Source organism: Anarrhichthys ocellatus, unplaced genomic scaffold (assembly GCF_004355925.1).
Source record: "Anarrhichthys ocellatus isolate YVR2014 unplaced genomic scaffold, GSC_Weel_1.0 scaffold22, whole genome shotgun sequence".
In the NCBI taxonomy this organism is placed as follows: domain Eukaryota; kingdom Metazoa; phylum Chordata; class Actinopteri; order Perciformes; family Anarhichadidae; genus Anarrhichthys; species Anarrhichthys ocellatus.
In genome coordinates, this window is record NW_022280052.1 from 2,517,053 (window position 1) to 2,525,217 (window position 8,165).

Consider the following 8,165-nt stretch of genomic DNA (forward strand, 5'->3'; position numbering starts at 1 on the left):
AAGACACACATTGATTAGAATTATAATTGACACAATTATAATTCAATAAAGTGTCTATTTGTTCATGCAGTATTGCCATCAAATGTTCTCAAGAAGCACGGTTATTTTAAGTAATAATTATTTTAGACAATGAATAAGGGCGAAAGCTCATGGCATTGATGCCAACAGGGACCCGTGGCTCTTGAGGTTTTATACTGTACATTTAATCATTTTAATTACATTACCTCAACTCAGAGAGAATCTCTTTATTTCCATTTGTCAGATATTTCCTTTGTTGCATGTTATCATCTTGAATTACTTATTATCATCTTGAATTACAGTCGTCCTCTGGTGGAAATGTAGTCTGAATAATTAAGATATTCAGGGGAAATGTATCTTTAATATTTAAAAAGTGGCTGCATTCTGTAGCACTTAGGACACATTCATTAAAATCACAAACTCTACAACTTGTCGTTTGTATGGGAAGAAATACAAATTACAAATGAAAGCTGACACTTTCAATATTTGTTGCCAAAGCGTTGCCGGTAAAGTCAGCTTGGTGCCAAAACACACAAAACAACATAATTAGAAACGTAGAGGAGTTGAGATTGTGAAAGAAAAAATATTCCTCTGGTATGTGGTCGATGTATTCATAGCCGCGTCTGTTCATTTAAAAAAACGAACGGATGCGCCGACTAAATGACGTCACCCTTCTCCAGGCAGGCATATAAAGGTGCTCCAATGAGCAGGTTGGCATTCAGACTGTTGGCCTCACAGCGACACCACTGCGGCGTAAAGGAGCGAGAAGGAAAGAAAAACGAGAGCCGACAAAAGTCTTTGGACTATGTACAGATTTACATTTGCAGTTTTCCTCCTGGCTCTGGGTTGTCTTGTCTGCGAAGGGGGTAAGTAGATGAAACTGAAAATTACACAGAAGATAGCATTGTTAAAAGTTCGGTTTTAGGTGTCGAAAGTTTTGCATTCGTTTTCTTTTTTTTTTTTTTTACTTTTTGTAATTTTGTATATCTTTATATCAGAAGACATAAGTATAAACCACTCAATATGTTCTATGGCATTTAAATGGATATGATAGCCAGCAACACCATTAAAGTATGTCATAGCTCAGAGGTTTATATTACAGAGTAACGAATATTGTAGAGTTTTTGGGTTCAATTACATTTTGAGGCTTTTGTAACAGTTGGTACCTGAAGTGAACCATTTTCTGTCACAGGTAACCAGTGTTGTTCAGAGCCATGTCACAACAGGGGTGTTTGCACAGCGCTTGGAACTGATAATTACGAGTGTGATTGCACTCGCACAGGATATCATGGACAAAACTGCACAACACGTAAGTATGAATGGCACACAATGAGGTGAATGTAAAATGTGGATCTATTTATTCTAGTAATTTGGTCAATTAACTTTTTCCTCTTGGCTTGTACAGCTGAATTTCTCACCTGGGTCAAAATATCCCTGAAGCCATCACCCAACACTATCCACTACCTTCTCACCCACTTCAAGGGCTTCTGGAACATTATCAACAACATCTCCTTCCTCAGGGATGGCATCATGAGATATGTGCTGACATGTAAGTGTTTCTAGCTGAATGCAAAATGAGAAGATGGATTTTCACATTAAATAATTTGTATTGCAGCTTGTAGAGAAGCAGTTGTAACTAATAATGAAATGCTTTTTTTCCCACTCTAGCTCGATCCCACTTGATTGATAGTCCTCCGACCTTCAATGCAGATTATGGTTACAAAAGCTGGGAAGCATATTCCAACCTCTCCTACTATACGCGGACCCTCCCCCCTGTGCCAGAGGATTGCCCAACCCCTATGGGAGTAGTAGGTGAGTTTCACTCTCTGCCTTTGGAGAACCAGTTTTCTCAGATTCTTGACTACTGAGCAAGAGTAGCTTGGCCTCATTGCATCACGAGCAGTGCTCACATTATGTTGGATTGAATGAAACAAAATGTGCTGAGGGAACACAGAAAAACCTGCCCCAGCAAGCCTAAACTAAAGAACAGAAAACCACATTGGACGTGTATCAGGAATTTATAATGACAGTTGCTTTTCGTAAAAGTAAATCACCACGTTTCAATAACGTTAATATGTTTCATCCAAGTTAAACCGGCTTGGTTCTGTATCATAGTGCTGTATGCTTACTGTAATGTTGTGTTCCCAGGTAAAAAGGAGCTGCCTGATGCTAAGCTATTGGCTGAGAAACTTCTAATGAGAAGACAGTTCATTCCGGATCCACAGGGCACCAGTCTGATGTTTGCATTCTTCGCACAGCATTTCACCCATCAGTTCTTCAAATCTGATATGAAGAAAGGACCTGCTTTTACTGTAGCTAAAGGCCACGGGGTAAGCATAGCAGATTTCAAGCCTTGTCAGATTTTAGTCAGGAAGGAGAGAAAAGAGATTTGTGAATTACTTGTATTTATGGTGATTTGTTTGCTTTCAGGTGGACCTCAACCACATTTATGGAGACGGCCTCGAGAGGCAACACAAGCTCAGACTCTTAAAGGATGGCAAGCTTAAATATCAGGTATGTGAAGACCGACAGATTGCCAGTAGTTTAAACAGCCAAATGCTTCAAACCACAAGTGTCTAAAAGTTGCTTCCTCTCTTGCGTAATGCTGCAGATCCTGGATGGAGAGGTGTACCCCCCTACAGTAAAGGAAGTAGGCGCTGAGATGCACTACCCTCCCCACGTTCCTCACTCTCACCGCTTCGCTGTGGGCCACGAGGCGTTCGGCCTAGTCCCTGGTCTGATGATGTACGCCACCATCTGGCTACGAGAACACAACAGAGTGTGTGATGTGTTGAAGGAGGTCCACCCGGACTGGGACGACGAAAGGCTCTTCCAGACCACACGGCTAATTCTGATTGGTGAGTTTGTGTACGAAAGTTTTTAAAACTTTTGCTGGAAAAATTCTGTCAAAACAACAAGAAAAGCTTCTAATGCACTTTTGATAGTATTAATGTAGTTACAGTGGTAGTTAAGAAATGAGGAAGTTTCGTTAATCATCAACCAGCAACCCTATTGTACACAGTGGCGCAATTGAGCTCTACCTTGAGAAAAATGATTTACTAGAAAGAGGATATGTTTGGTTTTTGATTTCACCAACTATTACTCATCACCAGACTGATTTAAAGATCCCATCCAAACATGTTTTAAGACATAAAAATGACATTGCTTGAATAATTATTTGTCTAATATAGATTTTCCACAGAAAAGCAGATAATCTAGATACAAATTCTTACACCTACATGTACTCCCTCATTGAAATATTCATAAACATTTGTGCAAATATTTATTATTCAATCATAAATCAACTGCTGGACAAGATTTCTCCTAATCCTAAAGTTTATTCTCATTGTCTGTACACTGGCGCTTTCAAGTTTCCTCATCAAACTTACAAGAAGCAACACGCATTGTAAGCAGAGAGGGACTTCAAACATCTATAATATCTGCTATACATGAAAAATGTCCTCCTTTTTTTCCTGTAGGAGAGACCATCAAGATTGTGATCGAGGACTACGTGCAGCACCTGAGCGGCTATAACTTCAAGCTCAAGTTTGATCCCGAGCTGTTGATCAACCAGCGCTTCCAGTACCAGAATCGCATTGCATCCGAGTTCAACACCTTGTACCACTGGCACCCTCTGATGCCTGAGAGTTTCCACATTGAGGAGAAAGATTACAGCTATAAACAGTTTGTCTTCAACACCTCCGTAGTCACCGAGCACGGCATCAGCAGCCTTGTGGAGTCGTTTACCAATCAGATTGCTGGACGGGTAAGAACTGTCTGAGAAACATTTAGATTCAGCTTGTAACACCACTGTTGCTTTAAGGCTGATTTACTGACTCTATTAATTCTTTTAGGTTGCTGGCGGCCGAAATGTGCCAGGACCTCTCATGTACGTGGCCATTAAGTCCATTGAAAACAGCAGACAAATGCGCTACCAGTCTCTGAACGCCTACAGGAAACGCTTCTCCTTGAAGCCCTACAGCTCTTTTGAAGACCTTACAGGTGAGACAAAGTCACAATATGTACAGTACTTGCAGGTGGAAACGATGACGTTAGAGGATTAGTGAAGAGGTTATTATCATTGTGAAGTGTAAGGAAATGTTGCCTCAGGCCAAATTATTGATAACATTGTCATGAACTGATTGCAGGAGTTATTTGTGAGCTTGAACGAAGTTTAAAGTAATAGATCACTTATATTAAAGAAATGATATGGACTTAGTTTTAGTGTCCAGCAGCTGTGGAGGTTTGGAATTTATTTCCGTGACTCAGAACCAGATGTTCATTTAGTCTTGAGATAACATAAGCAGATTGTCATCACAGAGAGCAACACATAAACAGACAAGAGAGGCCTCACGCTTCAGACGAGAAGTTAAATTAAAGAGGATTTAACGTTAATTAAAAACTAATTCTATCAGGCTGTGTGTGCTTGTAAGAAAGACAAGTGCATAAACCCGTCTACTATTTGGGCTGGATTTGAATCGGTCAAAACACTGAGCTCATATTTAGATTAGCAGCAAGCTTTGCAGCTGCCGAGTGAGTGATAGGAGCCAGATAACTAAAACTATGTCCTCTTTTGTGTTACTCAGGAGAGAAAGAAATGGCCGCAGTGCTTGAGGAGTTCTACGGACACGTCGACGCTGTGGAGCTCTACCCGGGTCTGTTGGTGGAGAAGCCCAGGTCGAACGCAATCTTTGGGGAGACCATGGTGGAGATGGGGGCCCCTTACTCTCTCAAGGGCTTAATGGGGAACCCCATCTGCTCCCCGGAGTACTGGAAGCCGAGCACATTCGGAGGCAGCGTGGGCTTCAACATCGTCAACACCGCCTCCCTGCAGAGGCTCGTGTGCAATAACGTCCAGGGCCCCTGTCCCGTGGCATCCTTTTATGTACCCGACGTCAAAGACACAGGGTCCATGATCATCAACTCAAGCACATCCCACTCACGCGACAGTGATATCAACCCCACAGTCATTTTGAAAGACAGGACTACTGAGCTCTAATTTATTTTTATTTTTTAAGCATATTTTTTTATTTATTTATTTATTTTTGTATTTATTGTATTCTATTTATAACACAACATTTTTTTTAATATGTAATTTTGTCTGCTTTTCAAGAACTAAAGTCTGTGGTTGTGTTTATTTATTGAAAGATTCATTGTATTATAAATTATTGTTACAGTAATGACCTCAGAAACTTGATACTTGAAGGTTAGTTTACAATTTTAACTACATAGTCGTTTACATTAAATTTCTAATGTTCCCTTAGATCAACTGCTACTGAAATTATACGGATGTCCCAGTGTTTTACAAAGGCATAGCAGTGATGTTCCCAGTGAAATTTGTGATTGATCTTGACTCATTTGATCCAATGTTCCTACTTCAGTATTGTTTTACCGATAGTTTTTATTTTTTTTAAATTTTTATTTTTATTTTTTTTACTCCAGTCTGCGTATTGGCTTTAGGTAATTGGAAATGGCATTAATAACTTAGCTGTACTGTTGTTCAGAATTACAATGTCATTGATCAGTTATATGGCCTTAAAATATCCATGTACTTTATATGACCGTTTTGTTCTCAACGCCTATTGACTTGCAAAGTTGACACTAATAAATGCTCCCAGGAAAGGGAGCCCATTTCTCAGAAATCGGCATTGTTGTATTTTTCAGTTTGACTCTGGTTGGGCTTTTACATAAACTCTCTGATGTTGCAAGAGCAAACAAGTTTCTCCTATTAAGGAAACAATGTAATCAAAGTACTGGATAAGTGTTATGCACATAACAAGTCAGAACTAATGCAATTTATTTCTCTTAGATTGGGGGTATGGCAATGTCAAACAAATCCAAAATGAATTAAAGAAAATTATAAAAACAGACTTGTAGTACATTCATTTTACTAAATGTTCCACATATTTAAATGTTGTGATTAAAGACAGATACCTAAATGAGATGTATCACATTTGTGTTCTGAATTTATATTTTAACAGATTTGGAGGGCAAGAAAATATTTTTTTATGCATTTATTTATAATACATAAACGGAACAGCAAGAGGACGACAAGAACAGTGAATACAGGCCAGCTACATTGTGTGTGTGTGTGAGCTATAGACAAAAAGTAAATGAAAATGGTAAATAACAGACATTACAATAATAAAAATCAATAAACATGTGTGTTTAACACTAACAAAAATATTAAAGTCAGGACCAGGGCCCCCCCTGTCCACTGGCAGCGAAGCATAACCAGGCACTGTCAGGGAGCTCCAGAACGGGTCAGCAGGTTTACTCGGGCAGGGTCAACCAGATATTGTTTCATTTTGTATTTTTTGATAAATATGTATTCATTTATTGTTTTTAATTGTAATTTTTGTATTGTTTTGTATCTATATTCATATATATCTATATATGTATGTAAATACATCAAATAAAATAATGACTGAGAATAATGTGTGGGAAGGGGTGATAACCAAATAAATAAGAGAGTACAAACATTTCTTATAATAGAAAATAATGTTATTAACTGTAATAATAATATCATCTCAATACCAATATAACATAGTCAGAAATAGTGACAAAAAATGTAATATATTCTTTCAGTAATATAATATCGTCATAACTAATATGAGATTATATATAATATAATATATATATATGATTATGTATGTTTGTATGTGGATTTCAATTGGTGGCAAAAATAAAATAAAAAATAAATGAAAATAATAAATGAATAAATAATAATAACTGTAATTTTAATATTAATAGGATGGGTGGTGAAAACATAAAGGATGACCAAATGGAGTGATGTTCTGTTATAGTGTATGATGGAGGTGGTTAGATTATTCATTGAAATGCATTCTATCATTAAGTTTTTCCAGTGTGGTATTCCTTGATTTCCATTTCATGAAAATATTTTTCTTGATGATAGTTAGGGCTACTAGGAGTAATCGGCTGTTTGTTTTTCTGATTAATTGTTGATATGTCTCCTAGCAAGCACAGTGAAGAGGATAATGGGATGCGGCAGCCACATACTAGTATAGTGGCTCAGTCATTTCTTTCAAAAAATATTTAACTGGTGTGCGGTGCCAAGTGGCGTGAATATAGCTATCCAGGCTATTTTGTGTGCAATTTGAACAGATGTCTGACGTGAATCCCATTTTAGACATTTTCTGACAGAGTATGAGTTGTAGATTGGCATTTTTAGTCATGAAGCATATTCGGTTCCAGAAGTCGGCAGCAGTAGTGATAATTCCTATTTTCTTGATGGTATGGATAGTGTTTTGTCAGACAGTGATATTATTCTACATCATTGAAATTAACTTTTTTGAGGAGGGGATGTTAATTCTGATATTGAGGAGGGAAGTTCTAGTGGTCTTAATGTTTTGATTGATCAGATGATTTAAATTGCAGATATTCCATAAATTGTTTGCTCCCAATGCCGAACTTCTGGACCAAGTGGGTGAATGAAACCAGGATATTACTACTGAACATGTGTATCAGATATGTGATGCCTTTATCGGACCAAGTGTGGAAATTTAGTGGTTTCTTGTAGCTTAGAAAATCAGGATTGTTCCAGATGGGATTACAATTTGAAGGTGCAAAAGTGGTGTTTGTGATTTTGTGGAATTTCCTCCAGGCTTTTAGATTTTCTGCTATTGTAAATCTTCTGAGACAAAGATGACGTTTGATAGACTAGGCTGAGAAATGGTAAATCTAAAATCTGAATGTCTTCACAAACTGTAGAAGTTGATTTGCTGAGAATAATGGAAAGAAATGTGGGGCTTCAAGTCCTCCTTGTGTTTTCCTGTTTTGGAAAGTAGCTAGTTTAATTTTCCAGTATTTTTCCAGTATTTTTCCAGTATTGTCATTTTAACTGTAGCTAATCTGCCCATAAGTGATCGTGGTAGGTTCATCGAGAGAAGAAGGTCATCGTTTATTATTTTGAGTAGTGAAGGTGAACAGCTCATGCAGCCTGGGGGAAATTTCTATTCCTAAATACATGATGGGACCTGTGCATAAAGGGATAGGTGGTGTATGGGCTGCCACATCCCAACTGTTACTAAGGATGGGTGATTTGTTCTAGTTAATGGAGTAGTCAGAGATATTATAGAATGATTCATTAAGTTGAATAGTTTAATGCAGGGATGAGTAGGGGTTTT

General features: G+C 37.9%; 1 protein-coding gene across 1 annotated transcript; it reads left to right on the forward strand.

The window, feature by feature from the left end:
• Positions 1 to 754: 754 nt before the first annotated feature.
• On the forward strand, positions 755 to 6,065 carry ptgs2b (prostaglandin-endoperoxide synthase 2b). Its single transcript, XM_031859531.1, has 10 exons — positions 755 to 884; positions 1,211 to 1,327; positions 1,424 to 1,567; positions 1,687 to 1,830; positions 2,167 to 2,348; positions 2,449 to 2,532; positions 2,630 to 2,876; positions 3,498 to 3,784; positions 3,873 to 4,020; positions 4,605 to 6,065. Exons 1-10 carry the CDS (start codon positions 824 to 826, stop codon positions 5,015 to 5,017), a joined length of 1,827 nt encoding a protein of 608 aa, XP_031715391.1. The 5' UTR covers positions 755 to 823; the 3' UTR covers positions 5,018 to 6,065.
• The last annotated feature ends 2,100 nt before the right edge of the window (positions 6,066 to 8,165 follow it).

What these genes read in the sequence shown, in the direction of transcription:
- ptgs2b (XM_031859531.1), top strand. Translation starts at nt 824, where the DNA reads ATGTACAGATTTACATTTGCAGTTTTCCTCCTGGCTCTGGGTTGTCTT. An exon ending in CTGTAGCTAAAGGCCACGGG is followed by an intron (nt 2,349 to 2,448) that starts GTAAGCATAGCA and finishes GTTTGCTTTCAG; the next exon opens with GTGGACCTCAACCACATTTA. An exon ending in ATGGCAAGCTTAAATATCAG is followed by an intron (nt 2,533 to 2,629) that starts GTATGTGAAGAC and finishes GTAATGCTGCAG; the next exon opens with ATCCTGGATGGAGAGGTGTA.